At 43.5% G+C, this 17,069-nt stretch overlaps 2 protein-coding genes across 3 annotated transcripts; one reads left to right on the plus strand and one right to left on the minus strand.

Annotated features, from left to right (window-relative positions):
• Positions 1-4,825: 4,825 nt before the first annotated feature.
• fosab (v-fos FBJ murine osteosarcoma viral oncogene homolog Ab) lies at positions 4,826-7,284 on the minus strand. 2 transcript variants are annotated; one of them, XM_008302316.1, is made up of 4 exons: positions 6,980-7,284; positions 6,364-6,591; positions 6,144-6,251; positions 4,826-6,026 (listed from the first exon to the last, which is right to left on the minus strand). In XM_008302316.1, the coding sequence occupies exons 1-4, from the start codon at positions 7,112-7,114 to the stop codon at positions 5,367-5,369; spliced, it is 1,131 nt and encodes a 376-aa protein (XP_008300538.1). In that variant the 5' UTR covers positions 7,115-7,284; the 3' UTR covers positions 4,826-5,366. The 2 variants fall into 2 exon arrangements, with proteins under 2 accessions (XP_008300538.1, XP_008300537.1); XM_008302315.1 differs by having other exon boundaries at positions 4,826-6,251.
• Positions 7,285-11,607: 4,323 nt separating this feature from the next.
• On the plus strand, positions 11,608-14,048 carry LOC103372632 (proto-oncogene c-Fos-like). Its single transcript, XM_008302317.1, has 4 exons — positions 11,608-11,736; positions 12,270-12,488; positions 13,057-13,164; positions 13,341-14,048. Exons 1-4 carry the CDS (start codon positions 11,608-11,610, stop codon positions 14,046-14,048), a joined length of 1,164 nt encoding a protein of 387 aa, XP_008300539.1.
• The last annotated feature ends 3,021 nt before the right edge of the window (positions 14,049-17,069 follow it).

Below are 17,069 nucleotides of genomic sequence, written 5' to 3' on the forward strand. Positions count from 1 at the left end.
TTTTTTTTCATTAAAAAAATAAGATAATCTCAAACGAAACACCATACTTTCCTAATCTTCAGTATATTCGTACATTTAGCCTGTGTAGGACCAGTAACACTTACAGACTCCCCCTCGACAAATAACGGTCATTTTATTTTGGTGGCAGACTCTGACACTATGTCCTGCAAATCAGCTGTTTGAATAAAAAAGACACTACAGGCCACTCGATTTCCAAATAGAAACTAAGCTGACATAATTCTCTCTGGTGTAACATCAGTGTATTCAAACTTGTGCAAATATAATTTTTATTGAAGACTGTGTGCGATATCAACATTTTCTACTCACAGAAGAATCTGTGCAATATCTGAATTTTGTTGTTTTTAACATACAGAATAATCCTGCGCAAGATGGTTACTTTCCACATTCAGGAGAATTTGTGCAATATCCAGAGTAGAGAAATCTGTACAATATCAACAGTGCTTATGTATATTTCTTGCTTATTTTTCGACTGACGTCCCCACATTTTCCCTACGTAGATGCCTCACCCAATAGTCTGTGAGCAAGCGCTGATTGCACAATCTTGACCTTTTCTGTGACTAATGTTAATTTCAAAATGTATCCTTAATCCCTTAAATTAGGTGACTGTGTGTAAATACTACTGAGTCATTTAGGAGTGATATGCAAGAGTAGCTTTACATGTCACGAGTTTTTTTTTTAGGGGGGCATAAATTAAGCATAAATACACTTCTAAAGGCAACACCATGGTGGAGGTCTAAAGGATGAGTGGAGGGGAAGGAAGGAGTTGGAAAATGCACAGACCTTGTGTTATGTGGTTTTGTGGTCTGTTGCTGGTTGCTGATATAATTGTTTATTTTTATTTTTTAGATTTATAAATCTCATTAAACAAGACACCTCATATGTAAGCGAGACAGACATTTCGCTCCCACAAACGTACTTAGCAGCCCTTCTGGTGCCGGCAGACACATAGAAACATTTACGAAGGCACAAAAATAAAATGTAAAAGAGTTTTTAAAAATTAAGAAAAAGTGCTTCACATTCACTTCCACATCAACATCCTACAGAGAGAACACTGTAGTGAGACCTACAAGAGATGTTTCACCTATTTTCACTAAATAAACATCAACCTTAGATGGAAGCTAGCGACTGCCAGTCTTTTGAATGTTCCCAATTAGCTTATTGATCTAAATATTCTAATGGAAAATGTTTTTAACATTGCGGTAATTGCATAATAATCCATTGGTAAATCCGGATTACAAAACAGACATATCATGCCCAGTGTTGGCTGGGGTATTTTGAAAATCCCAGAAGCTATTATTTTTCTGTCAGCAGCTCAGGGATTACCCAATTATATATGATAGAGCTGTCCAGTTTCCAGGGAAACATCCTTGTTACTGATCCCATGAGACGAGACGAGGACACGCTGCCGAGTGGGGAGTCTGGCGCTAGGTGAACAGTAATTATTGGACAGAGAAATCCCTCCAGTATTGTAGCTTAGTGCGTCAAATAACCTCCAAGAATAGCATGTCACTCGCTCCTCCGTGCTGCTGGGCTTTTAGGCCAGAAATGAAACTCACTGAACTCTCTGTTCATCATTTACCTCAATAATCACATTTGCTAACCAGTCTTAAATGTGAACGTCACAATTGGTCGTTAAAATCACGTGAATTTGAATCCTAAAGTACATGTAGGGACGTATTTATGACGAATAAAACGTTTCAAGGAGGTAGCCTTTAATCCACTTGGAAAGTTCTTCGGTAATCTTAGCATTGATTTACTAACCTTTTTATCACCTCTGGGCTCAGCTTCAGAATTGCATGTCAGCCCTACGTTGCAGAATCGAACACTTCCTTAAAAGAACATGCCGCTGACGCAAGTGTCTACACACCCTTCAACTAACTGCTGTCATTCTGTGAGTTATGCTTGTTATCACTCCCAGATAGTGAAAATACAAACACAGAGCAGACATATGCAAATAACAGCACATAATCCACACTGACTTCAGACTTAAATTTGATTTGTCACACACTGCCATCGATTAACACGCCAAAATGTGTCATAGAAACTTGATATTGGGGATTATCTGCATTGTAAAAACGGATTCATTCTGTCAACACTCATGACAGTAAAACAAAGGCGAGGATACGTCAGACGCGGGTGTAAAACTGACTGCGCTTTGTCATTTGCTTCGGTGAAAGTCTAATTTGGTGCCAGAGTAAATGCACAACGGTATCACTTTGTCGCTCAGGCAGACCCTCGGCCACAGCGGAAGGAGGGATGCATTTATGGTTGCTCAAAGCTTTCAGCAAAAGAAGGTATCAGGGGACGGGTTTCTGTGAATATGGAGCCGAGCCAAACGGAGCTCTTGTCGTCGTGGCACGTAGGCGAACTCGGCTGTTTCATCATCACTGTGCTCACAATTACACCGAGGCAGGGATCTCTTGTCTGTCTCCCTCCCTACCATCCTTTTATACTCATCATTTTCTCCCTTCCTCCTCCTCCTCCTGCCTTGCCTTGCTCTCACTTTCCCTCCTGTCTTTCTATCAGGCGTACGCTGCCTGGTTCCTCCCCTGGGTTGCAGCACCGACGCAGGTTGGCGTCATAGTGGTCTAATTTTACTGCTGTTGATGCTGATGTTAAAAGAAGCAATAGGCACCTGCTATTTCTGCTGCTACCCCATCTCCCTGGGCCCTACACAGAGGTATTATTAGACAGCGTTATTAGGCGCTGCATGGTCGCACATAGAAGCAATGTTGAGGGACAAAAAAAAAGAGGGTTCTGCTTAAGTGCAAAGGAAAACAGATATCCAGAATTCAGCTGTTATGCAACAGCATTGTGCGGACAAAACAAGAGGCTCTGCAAGCGTTTAAAGTGTTCTGCAAAGAACAAGCTAAAGGCTCTGCAACTTCAGTTCTTTCGTGTGTTTTCATTTGTTTCAGTGGTGCTCTGGTGGAGCCGCTCAAGCAGGAAGCAGAGTATCAACTTGTGTCCTGTTGCACAAAAAGGGTGTGACCACACTGGAAGGGCTCAAACGTCAGAGTTTAGTTAACTATTGGCCGACGGTAGTCTTCCACCAGGCAAGTCCTTCACGCACGCCCGGCTCATTTCCTCTGTAAAGCCATTAAGCAACCTGCCCTCCGATGATGCTGTACATGATGAAATATTCATAAAAGGTGAAATGGGCAAGTCAGGTGAAATAATGACAAGTACAAAGGGAAGGATGGGTAAGGTTTGATGACAAATGGTGAAATAATAAGATGTTGCACAAGAAATTTCTTTACAAAAACCACTAATGGGGATAAAAAAAAATTTAAAAAACAATGGAAAAATTCTATTAGCTTTATAAAACCAAGTAGGAAAGTCACAGATAATCATCCACCCAGATTAATACCATAATCACCTTCCACAGTGTTCGTAATTTAACGAATTCACAGACCAGTCTTTGGGATAACGAAGACACGAGAAAACCTCCAGTTTGTCTATTAGGGCTACAACCAATGATGATCTTCATTGTCGGTTAAACGGTCGAATATTTTCTGGATTAATCGATAAGTTGGTTCGACTATAAAGTTCAAGAAAGAGGTAAAAAATATCGATCAGTGTTTCCCAAAGCCCAGGATGACTTCTCAGAAGTCTTGTTTTGTCCAAATATATTCAGTTAAATGTCACAGAGGAGATAAGAAACTGAAGGAATCTCATTAAAAAGCTGGAAACAGAGAATTTAGATTTTTTTTCTTGAAAAATGACTCATAGTAGTTATTATTTGACAACTAATTGATTATTCGATTACTTGTTGCAGCGCCAACGTCCACCATATGTCACCAGATGTTTCCATGCAGGCCTTCAGAATGGACCAAGATCATCTGCATGATGTGCAAATTACAATTCTAGATCACCACCTTCACAAGCAGGTATTTACGCGCCCTTTTCGTCTAACAGCACATTGTGATGCAGTGTTGGCATCTGTTAATTTTGGCCCTGATGTTCCAGAAGGTGCATTTGGAGAGTTGGAACAGGCTGAATAAAAATACCACTTTGCAGACAGCCACTTTACACCTCATGTCCACTTGTCTGCAAGCCCAGGTCCATTTGCACTAAGTTGAAACTGCTGTCTGGCTGTGCCTTTATGAATTATTTCTGATTACCGTTTTTTTTTTTCTCTTGCATTGTGCTGTAGCTAACTCAGATGCGTCTGTGGGAGGTGATATTTGGGCGAATTCAGATCTTCCGAGGGAACAGAATAAATTAACCAGCCGAGGCAGAGACGCTGCTTTCGGATCTTCGTGCCATTTCTCTTGTGTAACTATGCGGCTGTCGTCGTGCAAACGAGATGTGAAAATTAGATCGCTTCGAAGCAGCGCAGCAGGTTTCCCTCTATCCAACACACACGTCAAGACTCAAACCCGACGTCCACTGAAGGGAGACGTTCGTGTTTTAGCAGGAAAAAGGTGTCTGATCGAGCAGCCTGTTCGACTTTCTGCTGCCTCTCTCAGCGTAGATTTCTATATTTGGGCACGGAAGTCAAACGTCATCGCGCACGGCTTGCAAATTGAAAAAAATGGAAAGAACGCACTGACGTAAGCGCCCTGACGTATAGTTAACCTTGGCAACAGACGGAACAATAAATAGAGCTAGTGGAGGTGCAGGAAAAATACTGCTATCCCTTATACAGGCTAATTTTAGACATTATTTTAATTGTCTTTTGAGACAGTCTGTGCTTCCACTGCAGCTGCGTCTCCATCTGACTGCTGAGAGTGAGAAAAATATATGGAAATGTGTGTGGATGTGCTGAAGAGTCGAGCACAAATGCAACCAGACAATTGACTGAATTTAAATATCACTATCCTTTATTTACATATCTTACAAACAACATTTGTCTTTACTCTCTCTCTGTAAAAAAATAAATTTCATAAATTAAAACCACTAATGTTTTCACAGAAAACTTTATACTGGGGTATAGACCACTCAGACCATGGTTAAAGACAAAGCACGTCAGTTTTTTTTTTTCACAAACAGTTTCACAATTACTCTCACATTCCATTAACCAGAAAACAAACTGGATAAATAATAACTATTGCTCTGAACACACATCAATATACAACAAATTTTGTTATCTAGCACCATCAAATCATATAGGAACTCATAAAACGACTAGGTGGTATTAGTTGAAACATGCTTCTTTTTTGTTGTTTTTTTAAACTTGCTACATTGGTGTAATATAGGCAAGTACAGATGAAGGCAGATAAAATGATAAATAGTTTGCTTCCTGGTACAAGTCCATTCCATAGCCCTGTGATCTGCACATCTATCTTTTACATCAAGAAAATGTGCTCGGTAGGAAGAAGTTCACGTTTGTGGAAGAGTCTTTAGAGGGCCAGCAGGGTGGGTGAGCTGAGGGAGTCGGAGGACTGGTCGTTGCTGCTGCTTCCTCTCCTGTGGGCCACGCCACAGGTGGGGAAGGTCTCTGCCTCGGGGAAGGTAAACACAAATGAGGACGTGTAGGTGGTGCCGGCTGGGGTGCAGGTCACGACTGGTGTGCACAGGGGCTCGAAGTCACTGCTATTGGCTGTGGCGTGAAGGGGCTCCCAGTCCTGACTGGCGTAGAGGGAGTTGGACAGGTCAACCTCGGGCACCGACCTCGCCGTCTCCATCTCCGTCTTCGCCAGCAGATCCAGAGACTCCTCCAGGACGGAGGCCTCCAGGTCGGTCATCTTGACCGCGCTGCCGGAGATGGTGGCGGTGGAGAGGACGGGGCTGGAGCTGGAGAAGATGGAGTTGGAGGGTGAGGTGAAGGTTGGCTGGCTGGAGGTGATGGTAGTCTGTGGTTGGGAGGACACAGCGGTGGAGGAGAGGCAAGGGTGGGCGGGAGAGATGGAGGCCACGGGGAAGTCCGTGTCCAGCTCTGACGGGATTTTGCAGATTGGCTGGTGGGCAGCCAGAATGAACTCGAGCCTCTCCTTCTCCTTCAGCAGATTGGCAATATCGTTCTGCAGGCTGGACTTCTCATCCTCCAGCTGATCGGTTTCCTGCAAGCCGAGAGAGAGAGAGGAAGTGGCATTAAGTTGGCTGTTGGATAACACTGCTATTAGCTCTGGCAGTAAATACATTCTGATGAATGATGGTAAATCTGGTGGGATACTTACAGCTTGCAGAGTGTCGGTAAGCTCTCGCCTCCTGTTGCGGCATTTCGCTGCTGCCTGCTTATTTCTCTCCCTGCGAATTCTCCTCTTCTCTTCCTCCTCAGGTGATATCTGCACATAGAAGAAGAAAAAAGTTAAGACTCCAGCTCTGTAATATAGCATAAAATAGGAATGTGCTCCCAGTTATGTAACACTTGGAGATACATGAGCAGATTGTAATTACCTGTTCAGCTCTGCCTCTCTTGGAGGAGCCGCTAGCCTTGGATGCTGCAGACTTCATGGCTGGTCTGGAGTAGGCTGGGCTGGGGCTGGAGCTGTAGGGGTGAGCTCTGTGAGAAGGGGCCACCGAGGAGATCAAAGGCTGGACCATCCACTGCAGGTCCGGGCTAGTCGAGATGGCTGTGACGGTGGGGATGAAGGAGGCACTTGATGCTGTCAGGTCAGTGAAATCCTGGAGGAAATGAAGAAAAAGGATTTGTCAGGACACTTTCAGGATGGGGGCTGCAAAGCGGAGGGTTTATAAAAAGCTGGATGGTTTAAAAATATCCTCATGATGTCAACTATGACGTTACACTCTCTCTATGGAGTTTCCAGGTGGATGAATGAAGATTGCCTTGCAGTGTGTGCAATGCAGGTCAACGGGATATTTCAATCACAGCTTCACACGGGCTATTCCTATGTGTCGGTGTTTTATTTCTCACCAAAGTTTATGTTTAAGCGTTGATTTAATGCACGTGAAAAGCATCTCACGAAGTTCTTCATGCAAGACACACAGAAAAAGTAAAAAAGAGGCTATCCAAAGCTAAGCTGAAGCTCCATTAACATTTAAGGGGACATACCTGAGATTGGGGAGATCCCATGCTGGAGTAAGATCCCGCTGGGGACGGATAGTATCCCAGATTGTCCGCAGACGGGGAAGCGGTGCTGCAGCGGGAGGAAGAGTCGCACTCCGCGTTGAAAGTAGTGAACATCATCGTTTCCAGAAAAATAGTAAAAATCAAGCAGAAAGATCCAGACAAACTCTACTGAGGGGGGATGTCAAGTTGAGATGAGGAAATCCCTTTAAGTAGGCTTGTGGTAAACTCTTAAATCGCTGCTCCGGATCGGTTTCCCTCTCGTCCTTGCTCTGCTACTGAAAATTAAACTGCCAACTCTGTCAGCTCGGAGCCCTTTTATAGCCGCGCGGCCAGCTGATGACGTCTCAGAGGGGAGTGCACCGCCCCGCGAGCCCAAAACAACCAAAACAGCGGCTTAACAACGCGCCGATAAACCCGCAAGTGCCGGCGCTTCCTTCAAATACACCTACAACCCAGTTTAAAAGGGTCCGATTTCACCGATTAACAACGAAAAGGAACGGTTTAAAATGTTGTTCTAAACTCACCCTCAAGAAATGGAATATTCCAGAAACGGGATCCCCGCTACGTCATTTCCCAAATATGGTGCATCCTGTAAAAGGGCGGACCTGCTGGGAAATACAACATCTGAGATTGGCTCGACAGTGACATGACGTTATGTAAAAACAACAAACACAGGGGCTGTTGTGAAAACCCAAGAACTGGGATAATGGTCAGCAAAAGTGCAACCTACTCACCGAAGCACATAGAAGATAAAATTAAACATGAATCCTGAGCTCCATGTATCGAACCAACGTATTAAAACACCCACCTCAGGTCTATTTTATCAGCCCTTTTACATAGATCACTCATTTATTTGTTTATATCAGCAATCTTAAGTCATCAGAACACAGAAATTATATATATTTCTAATTTTATAGCCCTCTGTTTACTTCAATTACACATAATGCACTATTATTGTGCTCCTACAGAGTTTTTGCTGAGGTGTAACACATTAAAACCAAACTACATTTACACCTAAACAAGCTCTACTTTCAGATAATCTTGTGTTATCATTGTTAGAAGTCATTTTCTCTTCTAATGTTTAATTGACTTATTGCTTCTACACTAAATGCCATAAAATGCAGCATATTGGGGTGACTTATATTGCAGTTGTACCAACAAATAGTGTGCAAACAATGATAGAGTAGAATAACACAAAAGATATGCATGTACTAAATGTGCCGAACACTGTATGAACCTCTGCTGCTGTTATTCAAAGACTGTCTTGTTAGTTTATCTGAGGTGCAAATCAATCAGTTCAACGGGCAAGGAACAATGGAATGTGCAGAACGCGCAATCCAGAACACCTCGTAAACATACTTCAGCAGCACTAAGAGTACATGTCAGAACGAAAGTGGTTGCGTCTGTTTGACACCCTCAGGCGGTGCTTGTACCTTTTGTGTGTGGCCCGGGCGGGGGTGTGTTTGGCTGCAGAGCGAGCTGATAACCGGTTTGTTGTGTGTATTTTTCCACGACAGCAAGAGCACGTTCATAAAGGTCTACCCCTAATTGTGTTAAAGGGAATCCTCGAAGCCTCAGTGAGTCAAACTGAATCCCTGATATGCAGCTTTGACACTGAGACTTTCTACCGAGTTAGGGTACATTTATACACACATGAACATGCTAATCAGGAGTATTCAGCACTTTTTTTCTCCTCTTAACTAGCAGTTTATGGAAACGGAGGAGTATAACTAGAATAGAATTAGAATGAGAATAGAATGAAACTTTATTGATCCCTTCGGTACAAGACCTCAGGGAAATTGCTAGCACAGTGATTGCAGTTTTCCTTGTGTCAGCAACATTTTGCTGCCAGTTTTAGTGGGAACTGAGACACCAGAGCAGCATTCCTGTTCATAATAGCAAATTCATACATTCACAGTACTCAAATTTTCTTCTTTTTCTTTGCATTGTGAGTAGCCTTTGACTGTCTCTCTTTGCTTTTAGCAGTCCCCTAAAAAGAACACAGTGTGCAGGCTGTGCTGCTGACGAAATAAAACGGGAATTAAAAGCGTTCACATGCGGTTGATAGAGACTTAAAGCGTTAATAATGGTGTTATTGTGTCAAAGTGCATTAATCCAGGTTAAAGGACTTGGGCTTTGTTTCCCGCGCTCGTGTTTTGTTGAACATTCCTAGTTGTCATAGCAACGCCCAGCCCCTTCGCGGCAGTGACGTCCTCACCCTGCATGGCAACGAAGATCGTTTACGTTGTTAGGAGCAACCACTCCGGCGGCGTAAACAGAAACCGCTGCGCGCGAGGAGGACCCGCATACCAGACGTCACTACGTCAGCGAGAGGTCTGGTTCCGGGAAACGGCGGCGGAGTGAGAGCTCTGTCTGTCCTCGGCTCTCTGTCTGCGGTGTCTGAAACTAGACACCAAACAAGTCGGTTACCTTGGCGTGTTTGACTGCTCTGTTTGACTGGTTGGCAGGAACAGCAGCTTCCTGATCAATCAGCCGTGATGACCCAGACTGACCCTGTGGTCCTGATCATTTTTGAGCTCTTTTGAATTGACAGCAGACTAAAAAAACGTGCAACCTACTTGTCCTTAATAATAATTTAATTGGTGACTGTAAAATTATTCACAAAAAACAAACATATCCAATCCACTAGCTTGCATCAACACAGAGGAGTGCACTTTATAAACGGTCCAATCGTCACCTTATCCGTGGAGTTGGTGTTTCTGCAAAGTAGGAAGCTTAACCTACTTGCACATAATTATCCAAACTTTTAATTTAGTTAAACTTTCAGTACCTGCTTGTGTTTATGTCATGTCAACACACACTCACAGCGGTGCGAGACAACTCACAGCAGCACAGAGAAATTAACGGTGATCTATTGTCTGGCCTAATTTCAATGAACTTTGGATGCTGATGTCACCGAACCTAAAAATAGCTCCGTGCACATTCACGCTCAAGTTGTTCTGATGAAAACAGGTCTCAGAGCTGTGATGATGAAAGGTGTGTGATGTTATGTCCGACCTCTGAACCCTTCAGATCTCGCATGGAGCGAGCCGGACGCTGTGAATAGGGTCAAGCCGGCCACCTATAGAGATGTGCCGGTAAATGAGGCCGGAGGGGGCCGTGACTGCCGGGAAGCGCAGCCGGGAGGGGAGCGCGGCCCCTCCGAGCCGGGGAGAGCCCCCCTCTGTTCACCATCCAAAGCCGTGTGAGGTCATCTGAAGCCTAAATATAGCAGCCTATTCAAACCCTTTTCTTACAGAAGCTGCCGCGACAACTTCATAATCGGCGCTAATGAATTCCATCAAGTCTGTGCGTAAAAACAAGCGCTGTGTGAACGATGGCTGCAGGAAAGTCAGCAACAAAGTGACTCAGTATAGGTCACATTAAGGAAGACAAAGTTGAAATATCTTGAATTCTCTCATAACCCCGTGATTTAGGCAACAGATCTGAATAAAAGGCTATTTTTAGGCCTGAAAAAAAGGTGGCTCGAGTGCAGGCCGGCCCTCCTCCTGAATAACGCCTCTGTTGGCATTCAGAGGCCGTTAATGACGCTCTTACCGGCTACAATACATGACGGACGAAGCCTTTTAGCGCATGTTTCACTTTCTTTTGTGACTGTGAGTGAGTGGGCCACACACAGCCAAGCGTCCGTCTGCGCGCTCTCCGTGCGCCACAGCGCGCCCCCTGCTCTCCGGAAACTCCATATATGGCTCGAGCGGTCCATTCGCCGATTGGCTGCTTTACTACAGTCGACAGCTCTGTTGCTGGAGCTCTCTATTCATATGCAGAGACAGGTGAAAGGCAGTGTGATATATGGATGGCACTTCATTTAGCAGCTTATAAATAATCAACCGGTGTGCTGGAAGCTGTGTGCAGCTAATGAAATGAGGCTGGATTCCACAACACTGGTCCAAATAAAAGTTGAGGTATTATTGCATCAGCATTGATCTCATATCGGATATTCAGAGGGGGGGCAGAAAATAATAAAAACAAACACTAACATCAAATTCGCAGGTTAGAACACTTCATTAACAGCCCGCGGTGCATTACCATCACTTCTAATGCAGTCTGTGGAGTTTAGGGGCCAAATACAAAAAAAAGTACATGTTGAGAACATATGAAGGCAGAACGGGAACATAATGTATATGATGCAGATGCTGCATACATCAAATGACGTAGTTCATTCATGGCGACGGGCACCTTGTGCAAGCAGGGGTGTCACATTACACATGTTGGCTCTTATTTTGATATTTGAGTGGGTAAAATAAGTTCAAATGAAATATTTGCTCCAATTTGCTGTTCAGGCATTTCGGGTATTCAAATGTGAAATTGTTAAACATCTGCTCGCTTTATTCTCCCCTGCCACGTCTCCCTCTGTGAAATGGTTCAGTCTCACCACACAGATTTCATTCATAAAATTCCAGCTCACTATAAAAGGCGGGCCTCTCCACTATATCTGCACAGTTTCCATTTATGAGGCTGGCAAATGGAATATAAGTAGGCGTTCAGGAATCCGTTTTTATTTTATTTAATTAGAATAGAAAAAACGGTCCTATCTTCTTATGCAGTGATTTTATTTTTTTGTTATATTCTATTTTTTAGATGAAAACATGCATCCAGACTCCAACACTGACTTCGACTCTTCGTCCAGCTGTAGCACAGCATCGCCTGGCGGGGACACCCCTGGGTGCAGCCAGCATCCTTCTGACTTGCTTTCATCATCAGTGGACAGCGCCAAGGTACAAGCGGATCATGATCATCCAGAAAAGAAAAAAATATATATATCACAGAATCTTGCATGTATTTAATGCATAATAGAGGAAGCATTCCTCAAATTCCTCTCACATTTTCAAGTAAATTTCATAGACAGCCTTTTTCCTTAACAGGATCACTGTCCCGAGCTGAACATGATTCTGTAGAACCGCATATGCACAGTGTATGCGGGGAAAATCCGCAAAGACAGCGCTAAAATGATTGCAAATCTGTGGTTTGTGATGTGCTTTGCGGAGTCTTGGACGTCGTGACCTTTCATTTTTGATCATGATGATGACAATGAGTGATAAGGATGTGACGACGTGACATGCAGATGATTTTTGATAGATTTGTACACTGTGTTCATTCACTGTTTTCGTGTCATTCCTCAGCCACATGATTGATGTAGCATTTAAACACTGCTAAAGGTCAGCCAATAACAGCTGCTCATTCATCAGATACGCTAAATTAGTGTTTGACCGCTTGCATATGCACGTCTCTCTGATGTGGGTTTCTCCAGGATGCTGAGACCGGTGCAGCAGCCTCCTTTGTTCCGACTGTGACCGCAATCTCCACATCGCCGGAGCTCAGGTGGATGGTGCAGCCGACGGTCCTCACATCTGTCTCTCCGTCGTCCGGCCGTGCAAAGAGCAAAACTCACGCCGCGACTCAGTCGTCTTCCCCGTCGGGTGCAAGGAACAAGGCGAAAGGCTGCAGCAGGAAAGGACAGAAGGAGCAGGTAGGCGAGAGGACAGGGTGGGGGTAGAGGGCTGTAATTCCAGCTTCAGGCACTGCTTAATCAGTCGATAGTCGCTTAATCAAGCAATCACTCAGTGTTGCTCTTCAATATCTTGCCCAACTCCTCCTCCACCGACAGAGGTTAATGTGGAAATTAAGCTATCGCGATATTTTGACACGAGCCAGGACGCAATGAGCTGTTTTACCATTAAAATACAATTAAGACAGCGAGAAGGGAAGTGTAAATACATATCTGCGGGGAGTAACCCATTCCATTCTGTTTAATTGGTGCAGCGAGTAATTACAGTTGGAGTAACACAGCGCTGTTTATGAATGGGAAAGGCAATGGCATGAAACGCGCGTTCACGTGACTGGCTAGACCGTGCCAGTGGTGCAGCATTTTAACGCCTGAACTGAGAGTCTGCACCGACTAGATCAGTATTCCCAGCATACACTGCAAAGATGATTTATTTCTCTTTCTTTGGCAAGTGAAATGGTGTTGAAGAGCCAACTGCCAATATGGCAAGACTTAGCGGGGTTTAAATTGGCTATTTCTGATTGATTTCTAGCCTTCCAAAGAGGAGGAGGAAAGGAGGAGGATCAGGAGGGAGAGGAACAAAATTGCTGCAGCAAAGTGTCGTAACAGACGGAAGGAGCTGATAGACACCCTTCAAGCTGTAAGTATGAGGTTTAATGAATTCCTATAGAGAACACTGACACAGCTGAAGACGTGCATGTCATTAAAGATCACAATCGCGAGGCAGGGATGTCTGCAGAGCACCATAGGCTCGCCATGCTCTCCTGCTTTGCTCGTGCCAAGTGGTTTTTCTGATTTTGTCACTCCTCGCCTCAGGAAACTGATACGCTAGAAGAAGAGAAGTCTGCCCTCCAGACGGAGATAGCAAACCTGCTGAAGGAGAAGGAGAGACTGGAGCACGTCTTAGCTTCCCACAAACCGTCCTGCAAACTCCCTGCAAATGATGATGATGATGACAGGGAGGGGGATAATGAAGACGATGTTAACACAATGCTGCAGGATCCTCCGGCCTCCCCGCAGCTGCTGTCCATCTTAGAGAATGGAAAAACCCCAGAGAGCAGCAACTCGCCGATCGGAGAGGCCTCTATTGGTCAAGACATGGACAGTGTCCCTTGCAGTCCTGCTGCAGCCATTTTGGGGAACTCCAACATCCTCCTGTGTTCCAGCGCAGAAGAGGAGGCGCTGGAGGACTTGAAAGGAGATGACCTGGATGACTTGGTGCCCAGCCTGGAGATGGCGGTGACGTCAGAGACGGCAGCATCTGTCCCTGACATAGACCTGAGTGGCCCTTTCTGCCTCTCAGACTGGGAAACGCTGTACAAGTCTGTGGCGAATGACCTTGAATCTTTGAGCACACCAGTCATGTCTTCCAGTCCCACTTGTAGCAATTACCGCACAGTGTTTTCCTTTAATTACTCTGAGATTGATTCCTTGGCTGAAGGCTGCGAGAGCCTCAAAGGCAGCCTTGGTGCATCTGAGTTAATGAAAGATAGTCTTAACTCTCCAACACTTCTGGCCTTGTGAATGCAAAGAAGTTATGCAACAATACTGTATTTGTATTCTAACCAGCCAGCAAGCTATGATCTCTCTCAAATAATCTTTTGTAGTGTGAGTTTTGATGTTGTGTAAACCTGAACATCAAAGGTTGTGTAGACGATGTGTTTTCTGTGACTGTAACAGGGTTGAATTCTTCCATACTGTTGCTACAACCGTCTGAGACGAGACTTTGTGCTGGTAGCAAAAAATGCATGCAATTACAAGTCATCTGTAATCCAAGCGGAGGTGGTATCTTGTGTTTTTTAAAAGAAAAAAATCTACATGTGATGTAAAGTTAGATCATGCTCAATAGGTTAATGTAATGTAATGCTGTTGACCAAGTTGTGTTGTAACAAGTGAACAATAGAGGGTTACTAATATGTAGCGTATAGGTGTCACATCTTGCTGTAAGGTGTCCCCTGACCTGACTTGACATTTGCTTTTGAGTTTTTCCATGAAAAAACAAGCTCATGCCATGTATTTTATCGAGATGTATTTTATGACATAGTTTATTTTTTTACTTATCAAAAATGATGCAAAAATGCAAAAGTTAAATAACGCTGGAAATAAAATAAGACAACCACAAATCATTTGTTGCAGTTGTTGTCATTCAAGCGAGATATATGCAGTTAGCATAAGATGAGCTAAGCTACAATAAGACAAGCTAAGCTAACATAGGATGAGCTAAGCTACAATAAGACAAGCTAAGCTAACATAGGATGAGCTTAGCTACAATGAGACAAGCTAAGCTAACATAGGATGAGCTAAGCTGAGACAAGGTAAGGTAACATAAGATGAGTTAAGCTATAATGAGACAAGCTAAGCTAACATAAAATGAGCTAAGCTACAATGAGACAAGCTAAGCTAACATAAGATGAGCTAAGCTACAATGAGACAGGAAAAGACAAACTACGATAACAAGCAAAAAAAAAAGGTACAATAAGATAAGACACAATAACATAAGAAGAGATAAGCTAACATAAGCTATGATAAGACAAGCTAACATTGGATAAGCTAAGATAAAATAAGATAAACTAACATAAGGTAAAATAAGATGAGGTGACAAGACAAAATAAGGTAGCATAAGATAAACTAAGATAAGCTATGACAGGATAAGTTAATCTAAGCTTACATAAGATAACATAAGCTAAGCTAGGCTAAGCTAACACAAGATAAAACTTTACTCACCCTGATAGAAATTCCGGCACCAGATATTGCAATGAAACACAATAACATGAGTATAAATGCAGTGCTTAATAGAAACGAAAAAAGATAAAAGTATGACACATTCGTAAATATGAAAGTAGGAAAGCTAAAACAAAACTACAGTAGGACAGTAAGAAGTATTACGAACAGCGATATACACAATGAGGCACATAATGAGAACAGACCGCAGATACTGAAACTTATTTAGCGCATGAGAGAGTAACACTGCAAATCATATTGAAATTTTTTGTTGTTAGTACATTGCACTGTGTTTCTCAGCAGATGCAAACTACACGTTCATATGAGACACAAGAGTCACTAAAGAGAACATGAGGAGACAATTTTCTCAACTGCTGCAAGGTCATGAAAGAACATATTGTTTTTACACCAAAACGGATATGAAATGCTCAAAACAAATGTAAATGTGAACACCTATAACGTAATGTGAGCTGTTTGGTTCTATCTGCTGATGTAGGTTATGTGATGTGATGGCTTTAGAAAGCTCATTAAAAAAAAGTCAATAGGAGGGAACAGGGTGAACCTGGAGAATAATATTTTCGGCTCTGTCTGTAAAGATGTCAGCGCGCCTATTTCTGGCTCCAGAATTACATAAAGTGCAGCCGTTGGGGGGCTGAATCGTGTCTAAAACGCGTGGGAGCCGCGCAAACAGCGGGTTAATTATTAATTCATAGCTCGTTCTGTGCTCCACTATTGTCACGGTCAAGGGAACCCAATTCTACCGCGGCGCAGTGAGTGCGTGCTGTGCGTGACGTCAGCACGCCGCCGCAGCCGTCGTCGTGTCGTTTCACTTCCTCTTTGGCCATATTTGGGTAACTGCAGTTGTTTTGCTTCTATGGCAACGGGGTGTCATATTTCGGGGACGCTTACCGAAAAAAGCCGAAGCCGGAGCGAAGCGTTCTCATCAATTACAGGAGCGGGGCGTCACGTGTCCGCTGATAATTGGTCCAGTAAGTGATTTTTAACGGAGCCAGGGTGTTTACCGGAACAGCAGAGAGAGGGTTTAACGACCACAACCTGTTCGGTTTCGGTTCTAAACGAGCAAATGTTTCAGTGGACGCACTTAATGCAGCCACGCTCAGCCCCGAGGAGGACGTTTTATTAATTTATGCGCAGACAGACAGTCCTTGTTGAACGTTACACAACATATGTCGTGTGTGTGTCCTGGATGAACGTGAGAGCTGCAGTCTGTGCAGCCAGCAGCAGAGGAGGCTAAAGAGCGAGCAGCAACCAGCCTCTGTTAGTGAGTGGTGCAGCACACAAAGCTGCATTGTAACGTGTGTGCAAATCACTGAACAAACAAATCTACATCTGTGGCGGTTATTAGGCTCATCAGCAATGAAATGACACCTGAGAACAGAACAGTGGTGGAAGAAGACACTACATCATGCAATGCAAAAATACTCAATTGCAAATAAAAGTCCTGCATAAAAAAATAAATCACACTTATATAAAATTGTTCACACCAGCAGAAAAATGTTGTTAAAGCACAAAGTAAAGGCACATGTTTTCTGATGAATTTTATATATGGCATCATGAGATTATTTACACTGAAGCATCAGTCTGTCATTGTTGTAGCTGCACTACTTTATATTCAGTTTTATACACGGGGGCAATTAATAAATCAGATCTGATGGTTAATTGGAGAGGAAAGATGAAAAGTTCCAAAATCTGTTTCCAGCTTTTTCTCTCATCTTTGGTCAGATATTCAGTAATTTGAACATTTACTGAAATCCAACCATGTGGGAATGTTAGAGGCAAAATGATTATCTGTTGCAGCTGTGA

This window comes from Stegastes partitus, unplaced genomic scaffold (genome assembly GCF_000690725.1).
Source record: "Stegastes partitus isolate 25-593 unplaced genomic scaffold, Stegastes_partitus-1.0.2 Scaffold1794, whole genome shotgun sequence".
Taxonomy (NCBI): domain Eukaryota; kingdom Metazoa; phylum Chordata; class Actinopteri; family Pomacentridae; genus Stegastes; species Stegastes partitus.

What these genes read in the sequence shown, in the direction of transcription:
- fosab (XM_008302315.1), bottom strand. Translation starts at nt 7,114, where the DNA reads ATGATGTTCACTACTTTCAACGCGGAGTGCGACTCTTCCTCCCGCTGC. An exon ending in TGGGATCTCCCCAATCTCAG is followed by an intron (nt 6,592 to 6,979) that starts GTATGTCCCCTT and finishes CATTTCCTCCAG; the next exon opens with GATTTCACTGACCTGACAGC. An exon ending in AGAGAGGCAGAGCTGAACAG is followed by an intron (nt 6,252 to 6,363) that starts GTAATTACAATC and finishes TTCTATGTGCAG; the next exon opens with ATATCACCTGAGGAGGAAGA.
- LOC103372632 (XM_008302317.1), top strand. Translation starts at nt 11,608, where the DNA reads ATGCATCCAGACTCCAACACTGACTTCGACTCTTCGTCCAGCTGTAGC. An exon ending in CATCAGTGGACAGCGCCAAG is followed by an intron (nt 11,737 to 12,269) that starts GTACAAGCGGAT and finishes GGGTTTCTCCAG; the next exon opens with GATGCTGAGACCGGTGCAGC. An exon ending in TGATAGACACCCTTCAAGCT is followed by an intron (nt 13,165 to 13,340) that starts GTAAGTATGAGG and finishes TCCTCGCCTCAG; the next exon opens with GAAACTGATACGCTAGAAGA.